The sequence below is a fragment of the Pseudopodoces humilis genome, chromosome 14 (genome assembly GCF_049639895.1).
Source record: "Pseudopodoces humilis isolate 2021_Gansu_Grassland_sample_001 chromosome 14, ASM4963989v1, whole genome shotgun sequence".
In the NCBI taxonomy this organism is placed as follows: Eukaryota; Metazoa; Chordata; class Aves; order Passeriformes; family Paridae; genus Pseudopodoces; species Pseudopodoces humilis.
Window position 1 is genome coordinate 10,898,958 of NC_142213.1, and position 15,678 is coordinate 10,914,635.

Here is a 15,678-nt window from a genome sequence, read left to right on the forward strand (position 1 = left end):
AATGCCAATCTACTTTTTTGAACAAGAGAATGTTCACAAATTCATAATTCTTCACATCAAGTGGTAAGAAGTAGACTTTTTAGATTAAATATGCATCACCTTAGATGGAAGTAGAGTCAATTAGAAAAAGCTTATAAAGGGAAACAAGTTCTATGCAAAAATATGAAAGGGTTTAAAATAGATTCCTAAATGTCAACACACCTCAGTAAATAGCCAGGATATGAAAAGTGGTTCTGCTGTCTGAAGAGAAATTGTAAAGCAAATTTTTAAGAATTAACTTAATCAGTAATCAATGCATAGAGAAAATTGGCTAGCTTAATTTCGTAATACTAAATATATTATACATATATTCTTCTAATAATTTCTGTCATACTCTTACAATGCTCTTGGTAAGAATATAATTTAGTCATTTATCTTCACCAATACTTATGGCACAGAAACTTCAGTAACCACAGAATCCAGTTCTAATAGACTTGACTAAAATTAATAAGTATTATTTCTCTGTCTTCACAGCTCAGAGATGTAAAACCTTAACCCTCACCTTTAGAAAGAAACTATAGCCTGACTAGAAACTAACCGGTAGCACCTTTTAACTAGCAATGATAAATTGGAATGAATCATGCTATAAATTTTTCCTGTACATGTAGAACTCAGAGCATCACTAAGAAAAATATAAACAGTTAACATGAAGCCACCAAACAAAAACTGATTGAGCAGCAAAAAACAGGAATTGCTGAAAAATCATCCTGCCCCCTAAATCTAGACACAGTAGTTAAAACTCATCTTGATCCCAGATGAGGGGTACTCAATTTCAGTAAAAGCTGTTCTGTATTACAATTTAAAGCTTTTTTTTTTTTTTAACTGATGGCTACCAGGAAATTTTATCAAGGTCTATCTAGCAATTAGTGTTCCAGCTCTATAGGAGCAGCATTTACAATTCAGCTGTAGCTCTGAAAATCCTCCTCCAGAGCAACACAGAAACTGCTACACAGACAAAAGCCCTGTAAGAGGTCAAAGTCCATGATCACAATCTAAATAAGAGTTTGCTGTTTTTCAGTGCTGGGCTACAAGGGTACAACTGTACTTGTATTAAACAGGCTGTGTTTGTTGCAAGCAGAGATGAAAGATCAGATCAAAACTGTTCCTCAAACATTTCTCAAAAGGAAACAAAAGAAAAAAATCAACATATTTGTTGTTGTTCGTTAACAGGAGCATTGTTATTGTTATATATTGAGCAGATCGCAGCAATCTGCTCAATATATAACGAGATTTTGTTGGCCTGCAAAAATGAAACAGGAATCACCCAAAACATACATGTGACTTCAGATGTTCTCAAACACACCCAACTTTGCATCAACTCCTGCACTGCTCTGCACTCCAAATCCAAACAGAATCAAAAGATTTAACAGCTCCTGTAAATTAAATGAGTTTACTATAGAAAACCCTGACTGAAAAAAAATGTATTCATCTAGGATGGACATATCGCAGTAGAACTCCTTCTAAAATGGAACAGCAGATGCACCCAAACAAATTCTCCACTACTGTTAAAAAGATATATTGATCTTAATTTTTTTTTTTATTGTAAACCTTTACTGGCTTCATGATTTCACTCATGACTATACAGCTTGCAGAAAAATTAGTTCATAATAGCTTCTAACAGTCGGAAATTGTTTATTTATCTTTTTAAAACATGAGGGGACTTCAGGTTTTGTCTTCTGATTAAATACACGGAATGCCATATATACAAATATGTATATATATTTATAATAGTTTTCTCATTATTGACTGAAAAACAATTTTAATTCTTTTTTAGCCTGTTTTAAACTTATCTCCAACATCTTTCCTTCCAAAATAAAAAAACATTTTCATTGAACTGAGATCATCCCTTCCATTCCTACCCTACAAAGCACCTGTCTTTTACAGGTATTATTTTAGCATAGTAAAATTTTCTCCCAAGATTCAGTCAAAGTTAATTTTAAGGTAACAAGAAAATCAATGGAGCAACCCACACGCTTAAAAACCATTTTGACTTAACAATAATCCCATGAATGTGCTTAGGTTCATTAATAAATGGTTTTTAAGAAAGGAAGATAGGATAAAACCTTTACAAGAGCTGTTTAGTCTTCTAAACTCCTTATTAACTTTGATTTTCTCTGAATAAAACAAATTTTATTATTCACAAATTTTTTTTTAACCATGGTTGAAAGAACAAGTATAGTGATTTTGTAGTAATTATTCTGCTATAATTTCAACAGTTACATTTGCATAGAAAGCAAAAAAAGAGTTTGGTAAGACTACTCCTTTAAAAAATCAAGGCCTTATTGCAACTACTACTCTGCAAAATCCCCGGTGTGTATTCTTTGCTAAACAGTTATCGTGTTATGTATTTATATCAATAATATACAATAGTGCTAATTCAACAAAAGACATGAATCTGTTTAACACATTAATCTGTTTGGGTAACAAAATTAAATATCTGGATGTCTCAAAGCATTTTATTTGCTGTTGTCCATCTAAATAAAATGGAACTCTGTGAATATGAATGAAAATTTGTACTGGGTGGTTCTAGAAGCCTCTTCACAGCTCCTTGCCAGGACCTGACTGCTACATCTTTAGGTATGTAACCTACGTAAGGAAAGTAATACCTTGCAGCATAATTAAGTTAGCAGAGTGCTACTGGGGCATTAGTTGACTAAACTGGTAAATAATGAGGAAGCAAACCTTCACAGATCAATGCAAAATGATGAAACACTGACCATAATTAAATGGGAACTCTTCTAGCAGCTTACATGTACTTTGCATCAAACACCATGGTTAAAAACACAGTTTGAGAAACGTCTCTTTCTCAACTGATGCCATCTGATGAAATCCTGAAAACTGATCCTAAGGGATGTGCACAGCAAGGCCAAGACAAAACTGAATGCAGAATCGTAAGCTGTAGGTAACAGTTTACTTTGTTTGTTGTTTTTGTTTTGTTAACTTAAAAACAGTAAAAATATTATGGCAACTTTGTAGTATATCATAACAATGATATTTTGGTAGGTTTCGTCAATTACCCAGAAGAATGAATAAAAAGCACACTAAAGACAAACCACAAGGCTTCATGAAACTGACACTACGTAAACAACAGTGTAAGTTTCCTGATTAGACAGACCCAAACAATATTAGCTATAGAACATGAGTAAATTCAGAAACATGAAAGTGAAATCAACTTTGGAAGTACACATCCAAAATCCCACATTAAACTAGATGGAGAAAAAAAGGAAGCACTACTCAGTGCACTTACAAGCAGCATCATACACATAAACAGAGCAGAAAGAAATTAACACCATGAAAGTTCACTTTACGAATGAAGCTGGGTATAGAGCAGTAATCTTCATACAGGATATCTTATCAAAATTGTTTACTTCAAACATGTAAGAAAAGCACTGATCTCCAGAAGAAAAAAAGAAAACACAGAGATACAGGCTGATTAAAAGAACATTCATTTCTGCTCCATACATTAAAATATACATATGTATATGAGACATTTAAATTTGAGAGACATGCCAGTTAATATTTCTGCTACTGCAAAAAGAGCATGGATTAAAAAAAATTAGAATCTGACTGTAGCTAAGATTTCCATTTCTAGTTCTTACTGACGTACTTAACATTGGGAATCACACACTCCCCTTTAAAAGTAAACAGGCATCATAGGTTAGCTCTGGAGTTCCAAGATGAGCCAGCTCCTGAAATCCCTGGAGCATTCTAACACCTAAAGCCTTCCAAAAGCTCCTCACCCCAAGGTATCCACCCAGCTTGACCCAACTGAGTCTGCAAATTTTTTAAGACTGCAGATTAAACTGATATGAATGATGACTACAAATCTCTCAGAATTTAATATTTTCAGTATGTGCTTTGCTTTTGATACATGTAATATCTGTAAGAATATTCTCTTGCTTACAAATTCATTAAACTTCCAATTTCTCCCTGTGCAGTTTATCAGGTGCAAGTATTGAAACTACATGCCAAAATTTATAATCCAGAAAAACTTCACTTTGAGTCAGAATGGATTACAAAACTAGATAAAAGATATTTGGGTCTATGCTTCAAAGTGAGTAGAGATTATTTTAGAATATGTATTTAAAATAATTCCTTTCAAAAGGACACTCCTACAGTGATTTTATCTACAGAGAAAACAGAGCATTCTTGTTCCTGAATGAGAGAGTCCACACATGGACTTAATCATGAAGAATTTTGTGTAGGCAGTGGAGGAGAACATTTTATTATCAGTAAGCAGTTTCCATTTTAATCAAGGATTTCCAGTCTGAAGAGAAGACAATGTTTTAATCTACTTACCCAATTTTTGTCTTCTCTTTAATTTTGGATGAGGAACCAGTTTTCGGCTTTTTGCTCTCCTTATCCTTTGGTTTGGATTTAACTTTTCTACCCTTCTTTTCCTCTTTTCCTTCAGCTGAAACACTGGGGAAGTTTTCAGGGCTCATTACTCGTGGAATGTTTCTCTCTCCTCTCTCTTTTGCCTTTGCAATTGCTTCAGATATTATGCGATTTGCCTTCTCTTGCTTACTTTCTGAGTCCGTTTTTTTCTTCTTCTTTTCAGACATTGCCTTCACCTGGGTATTCTGCAACTTAGTATATGATCCTGAACCATCAGTCTTCTTGGAAGGAGGCTGTAACAGGAAACAAAAAGTAAATTAAATCCTCTTATTTTAAAAATATAAAGAAAAAGTGCAAACGTTTTAGATAGTAATATGCATTTTTAAAAAATCTAACTGTCAGGGACTTATGCGGACACAAAAAATGAGGAATTGAGTTTACACCACAGAATGGCGTGGGTTTCAAAATAACTACATCAATTGTTGGTTTTAAACAACCAATCCAAGTACTCAAAGTCAGTAAAAAATATCCTTCTGAAATTCTGTCAGCCTTCTCTCCACCTCTGTAATTAAAGAAACCAATCCTTAACCTTTGCAGCATTCCCATACATTCGACACACACGTCCAACACCTCCAGTAAAATATGAAAAGCTAGGAGCTTCGGAAGGTAACAGCATCAGTGTTTTGCCTTTGGTAGGATACCAGGATCACAGTTACCTTAAAGCAGACGAATGATCTACAGGGCTAACTCGGTGACGAACACAACAGATGCTCGAACAAGAAGATTAAAAAACAGACAAAAGATAAAATAAAACTAAAATTACACAGCTCTATATCCACAAACGGATCAGAAAGCAGCGTTTCTTTTATTTAGATCGACATACACTCCGTGCCGTGGATAAAAGACGCAACTTGTTTTTATCTTCGGGTTTTTAATGCCCGTTTCATGGACGCAGAATTGTTTACGGGGCTGATGAGCTTCTCCTGCAGCCAGCCAGAAGACATGTTTTTGCTTTCCTCCCCTCCCCCTTTGAGGAATGGAAAGAATTTCCTATTCAAACACAAAACCCCAGCAGATAACAGTTATGTTACGTTCTCACCCGTAAACGCGCCTCTGCCTAGAGCAGGAAGAAAAGCCACCAGGAATTTCCAAACACATTTTCTGGGCAAACCCCGTGCACTTCCCGGGATACATGTCCTATAGGTGCCTCATGGGCGGCGGGGGCGGGAGGCAGGGCTGGGGCCGCTCCCGATGCCACCTTAAAGCCCCGGGGCTGGAACAAACAGCCGGACCCAGCTCGGGAACAGCTCAAGATGGCGATGCGGCTCCCGCAGCAGCAGCCAGTAATAAGGAAGGTTATTCAATCCCATTAGCCTTTTAGCCCAAAGAACCCCTCCTCCTCCCACTCGTTCAGGCTCTCACTTACCCTTCCTCTTGGCCTCTTCACTGAAGACATTTTTGGCGTCAGACAAAGACTTGCCCTCCGCTTTTCCAGCACCCCCGGCAGTGCTCAGGAGAAAAGCATGAGGAGAAGACTGCTAAATGGCCTATTTAGCGAGCGGCAGCCGGGCCGCGCACAGCCCTCCCCGAGCGCTCGTTCGCTTCAGCAGCATCCCCGCGCCCTGCCCGGCGCGCACCCGCCGCCCCCGGCCCGGCCCGGCCCCGCCGTGCGCGGACCGCCGGATCCCAACAAAGCGCGGAAAGAAACGCACAAAGCATCAAAAGGCATCAGCGCCAATATTAGCGCTGGTTAGACCCGCTCCCCGCGGAACTAGGCCAGCAGATGGTGCTACCCGTCATTATTCCATTAGGCTCCACGTTTAACCCCCGCGGGGATCGGCTTTAACCCTTCCCGCTCCCCGCCCGCAGCGCCGCCCACAGCGGCTGCTCGCTCCCTTGGAAAACCGTGGGAACCGGGCGCTGTGCCGGGCTGGACCTCGCTGCACCGCAACCCTGCGGCTCCAGCCCCGGGGGAGGGCACGGAGGGACAGCGGCCGAATCCCAGCCTGTGGCCTCACAAACAGAATTTGCTCTCCAATATACTTTTTGATTTTTTTTCTTTAATTATTATTTTTCTTGCATTTACTTAATTACTATAAGATGATGTCAGTGACTATAATCATTTGCTGACAAGCTTCCCTGCTTCCTACAGAAAATGGAAGAACTGCTCGGTTTTATCCCTCTGCCCCTGCCCAGACCTGCGGGACCCTGCGGTGGAGACCTCCTCGGGACACAGCTCTCTGGTAAGCGCCTCTTCATTACCAGGCTGGGTTAAAGTGCTATTTTAAAACAATCAGACAAGTTTTAAAATACATATTGTGAAGATATAAAATAAAACCAAAAATAAGACTGGGCTTTTTGCAAGGTTATTAAAAAAAAACCGAGAAGCTTTTGACAGCATAGCTCTATCCTAGCAGTACCCTTGATTCTCAAAAGCCCACTCAAGAAGAACGAAGAAAGATCAGGATTTGATTTCTATTTTGTTCAATATATACATATAACTTTATTTTCCAGGATAGATGTTTTTCCATAGAAAATTTAAAATATGGAAAGGATTTTGAGATTGTTAAGATTGGTCAGTACTCTAAAAGATAATTTCACTTCTATTTAAGATTCATTTCAAAATTAAGCTCCTTGTCCAGTAGAAACACTAGTGGTACACCAATACTTTAAACTGATTCTTTTCTTCACTTAAATTCAAGGATATTTCTGTAAATATGCAGCAGCATCACAAGGACAATTACTACATTTTAATTTTACTTCTGAGAACTCTAGCCAAGATGTTTCTACATTATGTGTACAGTAACTATAGTAAATTACAGGGATTTATAATTTTGGGTTATTATTTCATATCTTAGTAAAAATGGTAAATAATCAACCATTTTATATTTTGAGATCAGCTAAAAGAAAAAGTATTCCTAATGTACCCTTGGTATAATTTCAGCTCTAAAAACCAAATGCTACTAAAGCCAGTACTGTTAAATTGGTCTGCTCTTGAACATTCCTGGGCCAGAAGAAAACAAACAAAAATGCTTAATAATTAAGTAGGTAATCCAGAAATTATGTTTTTTTTCATGAATCCTTTTACAGTCTCTTTCTAGATATTTTATTATTTTAAAACAAAGTTTCTTTGCTGCGTTTTCTCAGAGCTCAAAGCTACTTCCCAATTTATTCCTCAACAACATTTACTACGCTCTTACTGTAAGAACTGTGAGTATGCTGGACAAGGCTCCTCTATGTTATAATTCCTCTGCGTCTTGCTCTGTACTATCCCTTCCGAGTTCTGTCTCCTGCACTGCACAAACATTGAGCTATTTGTTAGAAATCCCAGACCATGTTTTTTTTTAAATTTTGCTATGACATTTTTAACCATATGGAAATGACACTCATGAAGATGCAGGAAGACACCAGACAGCCATTCTAAGCCAAATAAATCTGTAATGAAACCTTCATAAAGAAAGTCACTCTTGTCACAAAAACCAAAACTGGAAAGCAACACAAGTGTTTTGAGATTAGAACGTGAAACACGCTTGTACTACAGAGGACAGGATCTATGTGTACTTAGCAACAAAAGCCATTTAATCCAACAGAGCTCTTTTATTCTGGTAATAATTTCATGATTCGAAAATATGCACAGCTATAAAATTATTTTACGGTTGTAAATCATCATGCACAACGAAAACCATTTCAAAGGTTCTCCAGCATCTACGAAAAAAACGGCAAAGCCTTTTGCAGGCTGAAAATACCACTCCCCCTCAGTGAGATGGAACGCAGATAAAACATCCCAAAGGAATATATCCTCTCAGTAATGGCTTACAAACCTATTCCATCTAGAATAAGAAATAAATTTTTAACTGACAAACATATAGGAGAAGGTGGAAAGAAAACCCTGAGGCCACTACATATTTAAAACCTGAAGATTTTATTTGGAAAAATAGGTTTGTACTTTTCACAATTGCAAAGATAACCATCCATATATGAGCGAATGCAAAGCAATGCAATGTTGTCTTGAGTCTGCACAGAGGGAGCTCCAGGGTATCTGCTGCTGCTAATGGCTTTGCCAAGCAGCAGCCGAGTGCAGGGAACAAGCCTCCTGTCAGTTCCCTGCTGCTCCACGCAATCCTGTGGGCAGCAGGGAAATTGGCAGGAATCACCTCAAATTCTCACTACTGCTGCTGCCTGCAAAAGCCATTAGCAGCAGCAGCAGGTATGTACCCTGGTGGTGCTCACACCGCAGAGCTGGCCCAGAAAAATACTCGGGGAACAGATCAGAACAACAGCTATAGAATTCCTCACACATGCCCTGACCCACAGCCAGGGGAGCATCTTTTTGGCACTATTCAAGGGAATTTGACATGCTGTCTCACAGGAGTAGAAGGTGCCCTACACAGATATTAATGATTTCTTAGTTAAACAATGGAAAAACAGTCAAGTTACCAAGCAATATCAAGAAGCACAATCATGACAGCATCTTTCCAATAGCCAGCAGTACTCTGCTTAATAGGCTTTTCATAGAAAGGCATTTCCTCCAACACTTTGTTGTGTTTGCATAGGACATGTGTTTGAAGACATTCACTGGCATAACAGTCCTTTTCCCAGCAAGGACAAACCAACATCCTCAACTTACAGACATCAGGGTTTTCTGCTCTAAAGCCTAAACCCATTTTCATTTGCTCCATAACAACAAATAATTCTTTCACATCCTCTGCATATCACTACAAAAGAAGCCCCAAGGAGAAGGTGAATTTAACACTGAAACCACTTCTACCTCCTAGATAACCCTCCCAAATCCTGCCTTATCTGTTCCAATAGTAAAACATGGCACTGTAAGAACACCTCTCCTACAGTAGGTATGGCCATTCACAATGGAATAGCATTACTTACAGTTCTGTGTGTGCACAAAACCTTTCAGTCTCCAAAGTTGCACCCATTCTTGATATATTCTAGGAACTGACAATGCTTTTCTCTGAAATTTTAACAAGTCACACATTTGTGATTGAATTATACAAGGCACTTTATTGAAATAATGTTTTTCATTTGTGGGTCTACTGACCATTAGATTAGCTACCACTAAGAGCTAAATTATGACCCTAAGGAGTGTAACAACAGAAAGTTAAGGTTTACATCTGCAATGCCTTGAGTGATTCTTTCACTCCTGCTGGAAGCAGTACACACCTGCAGGAAGATGCTCAGACCAAGTACTGTCTGCCTTGAGAGCCTAACAAGTTCTTGACAGTGTACCAGGTCCTCAGGAAATCAACATGACCTTGACATCAACTGCACTAAAAGCAGCTACAATTAGCCACCTGGAAACTTGATCTTTATGCGTTACGACATTACCTTTGTTCATGTTTATTACTAAACAAGGCATCTCTTTGTGCATGTCAAGTCACCAAAACAGTATTAATATCAGAACCATAGTACAAATAAATAAATTGCATGACTTAATAGTTTGGGGACTTCGTTCAAATTGGCTTCTCATTTTTTTCACATTATAATCACATGAAAACTGGAAAACTGCAGTTGCTTTTAACTCACTACAGTGAAAAATCTTAAAGGTAAATCTTAAAGGTAAATCATTCATCATTTGAATTATAAACTTGTATTTAGGAATGCAACTCTAAAAATCCACAAAGCATGTACTCAACTCAGTGACACCTGAATTTCATACTATTCTGAACTTCTTTCCTGTAGAATAGTCTGCAAAAATAAGTCTCGACTTTTAATGGTGGATTTGTAATTAAAAAGTTTATCTATTTAAAAAACACAAAACCTCTATCTGTAGACTACTTATAATATCTATGTGTCACCTGACATGCATGCAGAAAGGCATCTCCTTTGCTGAATGGCAGTCCCAGCAAAAGATGTAGTTTTCTCTAGACAGTAAACTGAGATTTTCAGTTAATCAGGCTACTTTTACACATATAATGGGAAGATCACCTAAATATGCAAAAGGGTTTCTTTTCTCCAGAGACAACCCCAGAGTTCATTCTGAACTGCTTTTTATTTTCTTGCTCAAGTCCCACACCATCTGCTGGGTCTGCTTCACAAAGCCAAGAGCACTGGCAAATGAAGATCTGTGGGGTTCTATCATTTTTCCAATCTCTTTGGTGCATATATGGGACTATTAAGACAGCCAATGAAGTATTCCAAATTTTGGTTCTTTCAATATGCTGATAATACGCTTCCTTCTTTTTCTGGCTTATTATAACTACTAATGAATTTCTCAGTATTTAATGGATACAGAATTTCAAGACACACATTTATGAAACCTAACCCAAATTAAAATAGGCATGCTACAGATAGATTATGAAAAAAAAAAAAGTACAAGATACCAGGTGAGAGTCTATCCTTTTCATCTTCCATATTTGTTATCTATAACATTGGTAAATGAATGGCTAACAATTACAGCACTGTGGCCAGACAGCAGTTTTTATCTGTGTAACAGTCACTTCAGAGCATACATCTGTGATTTAGGATGTGAATGTGGTTTATGCCTCACTAGGCATTTAGCACCATGCTTATAACCAAATTTTAAATTTCTGTGCAAATGAAAACACTAATGGAAAAGTCAGCAACCTTAAACTAGTCATGTTTCGACAATGAAACATGCACCTGTTGGCACATCACACTCTCTACATAAGATGTTGTTTCACATCTCAGTGCTACAGAACCCAGTAATAATATCACTAATCATGTTTTGCCACTAATACAGTGAAGATACCATAGTTGTCATTAGTAGCAGCTTCTAAACCAGTAACCTGCCTTATCATTCACAGGGACAAGATCAAGCCATGTCCATGTAAGCAGCTGCTAACCTGGGTGTGCTGCAGAGGCAGCATCAGAAGTTACAGAATTAGTCTGTGGCACACATTTTGCTTCCATTTGGAAGAGATTGTTTGAAAAAGTATTTTGGGGCTCAGTGCCAACTATAGTTTTCTGAATATTTAGTAGTGGTATGAAAACTGTGTGTAATTTGCATGGTAATTCTTAAAGGAGGCACTATGTAATGGAGCATACTAAATTGCCAGGAAATGAAAGAAATTGAGAACTTCATCCCGCTTGCTCTGCCAAGCTGCTGCATTTAATGTGTTTCAGTTTTCAGTGGTTTGGTGTTCTGTGCCCATCATGTACCCAAGTTCTCTTGGGTTCCCGTCTGTAATGTAACAGCTATTTGAAAAATGGCAGACAATGCCAACAAAACCCACTGCCTCAGCAAAACTTCTCAGTGCTCTTCTACATGCAGGGCCAGAACACCCAGAACTTGCACTGGTCTAAGCATGATGCAGGGCACACTTTGTGGCACATTATGGCAGTATCACCATAAGAAAACCATGGGCTCCTTTCTATGAAAAAAATGTTATTATCATATGCAAGGTACTTGGTGGATGCACCACTGAGTTTAGGCTCAGACCAAATTCACAGTCATGCTATACTTCTACTTTAAAATTTTCTTCTTTAGTCTAAGGGTCAAAACGTTCCAGCAAAAACTTCCATTTCTTTCTCACATTCTTGCCTAATCTTAACTTACATATTTTGCAATTACTTGACTCCTTGAAAAACAGGAATGACTAAAGTCTCTATAAAAGCAACTGAGGCAACTCAGGTTTCAGTTCACTGTTTGAAACTAGTCTTATGTGGACATCTGGAAATAAATCTGTAAAATACTTCACCAAATAGTTACAGAAAAGAGAAATCAAACATGTATTTCTGTTTCAAAAAGAGTAGTCATTAGGGTTCAAAATCCTCAGGTAAAGCTCAGAAATATATTGATCCACTGAAATGTAACATCATCCAACACCTTCTTGGATGGTACAGATAAGAACTTGCTTCTCCTGGAACACATGCACATACATATGCCTGATTTTACAACTGGAAAAGTTTGTTTAACATGTAAAGCCAGATAGCTTCTATCCCCAGTGCTTTTTTAATGACCTTTTAAACTCCAAAAAAAAATAACATGACTGAAACTGCTCTAATTTAAGGTGACAAAATCCTTTCAAATGTTTTAAAGTTATTTTAAAATGATTTAAAGGTAAAATAATGAAGAATTGACTGCAGAAGTCTTCAGAACAGAAAACAAAATTGCAACAAACTTAAAATTCAACTGAATTTTCACAAGTTGCCATTTACCCACCCATTTTCTATATGACCACCACTTTTATGTGCCACTGAGAAAGTTGTTTTCTCTTTTTTTTTTCCTTATCAACCAGAGAAGAAGGCCAGAAGACAAAAAGCCTACCCAAACTACCTTCAAAAAGAACATCACATGAAGAGTTTTCTTTCCTCTTAATTCTAATATCCAAGGTAGCTTCAGCATGTGTGTCCTAATCACACTAAAAACCAGCACAGCATCCATCTCTGAGCAAGAAAAAGCAACAGGACCTTAATGGTTGTTGGTTCTTGTCAAAATTTCAGTTACAGTGTTCCCTCTACATCACTCATGGAAGTGGCCTTGTAAGAACACATTTTTATGATTGAAACAAAACCCACTTTCATCCTTAGAAGTTTACTGCTTGTCAGTATTTCCTTCCACTATCCCCCAGTTCTTCCACTCTCTCAGTTTATCAGCCCAGATTCAAAGACATTCCAGGTGTGAAGGGTTGTAAACTGCACAACCCTCCATGGTCTATTCTTGGTACTCTTCTGCTACTTGGAGGAGTCACTGAACCTGCTGAAGGGATGAAAGGAAGGGCAAGTGGGCAAGAACTCTTCAGAACCAGCAGGAAGCTGCCCACCTTTTGTCTCAGTGCCTCACTTCTGCAAATACCTACAGAAAAGGAAGTCAGGCTAGGTCAGAGAAACAACCACACATGAACAAAACGCAGAGGTAGCTTTTCTTCCACAGCATGCTTTAACAGCCTAATTTACCAGATTCTGCTCACATTTTATAATACATTGAGTGCAATGGTAAAAACCAATTCAATTACAAGTTAAGTGAACCAGCTTATTCAAAGTATAAAGGCTATTGGAAAAACATGCTGCAATGGATCATTTCTTGGTAAGTCCCCAGGAAATGATCCTGTGATAATATTGGCAGCCTTCTTTTTAATTTTTTGCTCTTTTTAAAGTATGCATTACCAGTGCTTGTTTTTAGCAGAACAATGAAGTTTTGTTGACAAGATGACAGGTGTGAAAAATAGGTATCATTTGATTAAGAGGGAAATATCAATCATGAAGGACCTTTAAATCAAAACAGATTGCTTATTCTGAAAGGCTACCATGTAACATCTCTCTCTACAATAATTTTATTCCCTAGAAGCAGTTAAGTTTAAAAGTTTACTTAATCTCTGAACATGTTTGGTTTTTTTTCTCATAGTATTACTCAGTACTTTCCAGAGTATACAAAATGTTTTCAACATTCGTAATTTCAGTGAGATTAAAAACACCCAGCACTTAATGTTAAACCCAGCACTTAACACTAAAATATATAAGAGAGAAATTGGGAAAATTATTTTTAACATCAACAGCTGGGGAGTCACTAATATCAGTACTGACTGCACGGCATATTTCCATTTAAATCAAAGAGGGGGCATATTTCTTCCACTTCAATTCAAAACAACTTGCATATTTTTTGTTTCGGCTTCAATGAACTACTTTAGCAGCTTTATATGCCAGAATCTTCAGTTCAAAAGAGTCCTTTAGCATATATACTAACCTAATGAAACTACTTCCCTTGAATCTAGTTTTCTCAATTAAATATTCATGAACAAAATCCTGGCCCTTAGTTAAGGAGTAAAACAAGATGCCTAAAGAAAAGGAATTTATCAAAAAAGGGTGATGGTTCAAAAATAAGGAGTCCCAAGTAGAGGATACTACTGGGGAACAGTAGTTTGGTTTCAGGCAAATGAAACCCAGAAAGCAAAAAAAACAAACTATTTTTTCCCCAGAAGCCGCCTATAAAATTGCTAGATAAAGAATATAGCATCCAAGAGCTTCACAGTAATAACCATAAAATAACTTTTGGCAGGGATCAAACAGAAAAAGTTGCAAAATAAACCAAAAACATTGCAAGACAGGTTTTGAAAAATTACTGCTATGGTTGTTTCTAACCTCAACTGAGTCTGGCTACTAGCAAAAGTGGCAGGACTAGACTCACTGTAAAGGCAAAGAAAAGAGAAATTCTTATCTTTAACAGAGATGAAGTCAGCAAAAACTGTCACCAACACAGAGCAGAGTGACAGCCTGGTTAGAGACCACAGTGTACTTCTAAGGGCATCCCCAAGTATAGTCATGAGCAGGACCATGAGCCCTCTGTACCTCTGTCCCCAATAAGCAAGGCTGGGTCACCATGTCTGAAATCTAAAATCACTCAAAGCCTGTAACATTTGCAGTTAAACCACAGTAAGTCAGAAAGCACACTGGGCTGGCACCAGAAAACACATCTCTCGTGTGGTGTCGGGAGTTGATCAGATTTCAAACACTACATGATTGCACGTCAAAGAATCCTCCAAAGGATGATATAAATAGGAGCTACAATACAGACACATCAAAATATATTTGCCTAATCTATTTTAAAAATTGTTCTTACTGAACTCAAAGACAGTAAGACACATGTCTGGTTTTGTCACTCAGATGTTCCTTAAATAATTTACCTGCCTTCCCCTGTGACAGCTTAGGTTCTCTAACAGCTGGTTTCTGCTCTTAAGAGTGTCAAGGACCAAAGTTCCTGCTACAACAGAGTTTACACATCAGGCTGAGCCTCACCTAGGCCTCGTGGACAACAGCTGCAATGACTTAAAGATAAAAAATGCACATATACTGCATCTTCTTATCCTTCTGAGGACTACAAACAGGTATTGGAAGCCCATAGCATGTTGCAAGTCTCAAAAAGCACAAGCGCTTTGCTTTTCTTGTGTGTTTGCTTTAAACACTATTAAAGAAATCTCTGTATTGTGGTGCTCATTAAAAAAATAAGGTACAGTGAAACAATTCCTTTTGAGATTACTTAAGATTATTTTAAAAACTTATTGGTAGTACTCTAGTTTTGAAACAGTGTTTCAAACTCTAAGAAAATACACACAAATCTCAGAACCACAATATTTGCAATGGCTTCTTTAAGGCTAACTTCTCTTTTCTTTCCAAGATATAAACTAAAACTAAATTGTGAGGTCATGAATATCTCTTAAAAGAGCCCTTCCTGTCAATCCATGAAACTAATTCTGCTTTGCAATTCAATATGCTGCTCAACAGCATAATATACACATACATGATATGCTACTAACATTGAAATTATTTTCAAATATGGGCTAACTCCTGAGCAGGCAGTGTGTAAAAGATAGGAACAATTTCAGGAGATAT

General features: G+C 37.7%; 1 protein-coding gene across 8 annotated transcripts in view; it reads right to left on the reverse strand.

The window, feature by feature from the left end:
- The window catches only part of CHD9 (chromodomain helicase DNA binding protein 9), an 87,319-nt gene that overhangs the window by 47,473 nt on the left and 24,168 nt on the right, over positions 1-15,678 (reverse strand). For 6 of the 8 annotated variants that reach the window (XM_088062384.1, XM_088062385.1, XM_014255465.2 and 3 more), the window contains one exon: positions 4,339-4,670. In XM_088062384.1, coding sequence (XP_087918510.1) covers positions 4,339-4,670 — 332 coding nt within the window. Of the gene's footprint in view, positions 1-4,338; positions 4,671-5,476; positions 5,585-5,803; positions 5,941-15,678 lie in introns of those variants that run through there. The other 2 variants (XM_088062387.1, XM_088062388.1) reach the window with 2 other exon arrangements.